Raw genomic sequence first — 582 nt, forward strand, 5'->3', positions numbered from 1 at the left:
GTAAATGACAAATCACATTTTAATTCCTTCAAAACAGGTATCGATTCATCAACATCATCTGGTTCTGCTGTCACTGGTTAGCGATGAGTAACAGCTGTTGCAACCCGTTCATCTACGCTATATATAATGTGAGTATTGGGTTGGGGTGGATAATGGGTGTTTGGTTGAGGTGGATAATGGGTGTTTGGTTGAGGTGGATAATGGGTGTTTGGTTTAAGTGGATCAATGGTGTTTTTATGGTAATGGTTTTTGCGTTATATAATGGGTGTTGACTAGAAATAGATAATAGGGTGCAATCTTCGTGAGTTGAAAAGTTTTTGAGTAAATGTCGTCTGAAATTGTGGATTAATTGTCTGCCAAAAGTTACTGGATTTGTTGAAGGTGGAAATGGTTTTCGGACGGTGAATTTTTCGGGTGTTTGGTTGGTTGATATGGGTGTTCTGGTCTCATGTGTAACTGGGTGTTTGGTTGGTATCTGTCGTTTGCTGTGGATCTGGTTTCTGGTTGATTATCTGTTTTCTTGATTGATCTGGTTTTTCTATGATCTGTGTTTTTGGTTGAGGTGGATATTTGTGTGCGTTC

The 582-nt window shown here is 39.2% G+C and overlaps 1 protein-coding gene across 3 annotated transcripts in view; it reads left to right on the plus strand.

Annotated features, from left to right (window-relative positions):
* LOC119588503 (substance-K receptor-like) overlaps positions 1–582 on the plus strand; it is a gene marked incomplete at its 5' end in the record, with an annotated part of 19,283 nt that overhangs the window by 10,776 nt on the left and 7,925 nt on the right. For all 3 annotated transcript variants that reach the window (XM_037937147.1, XM_037937148.1, XM_037937149.1), the window contains 1 exon segment: positions 38–128. In XM_037937147.1, coding sequence (XP_037793075.1) covers positions 38–128 — 91 coding nt within the window.

The sequence above is a fragment of the Penaeus monodon genome, chromosome 24 (assembly GCF_015228065.2).
Source record: "Penaeus monodon isolate SGIC_2016 chromosome 24, NSTDA_Pmon_1, whole genome shotgun sequence".
Lineage (NCBI taxonomy): Eukaryota > Metazoa > Arthropoda > Malacostraca > Decapoda > Penaeidae > Penaeus > Penaeus monodon.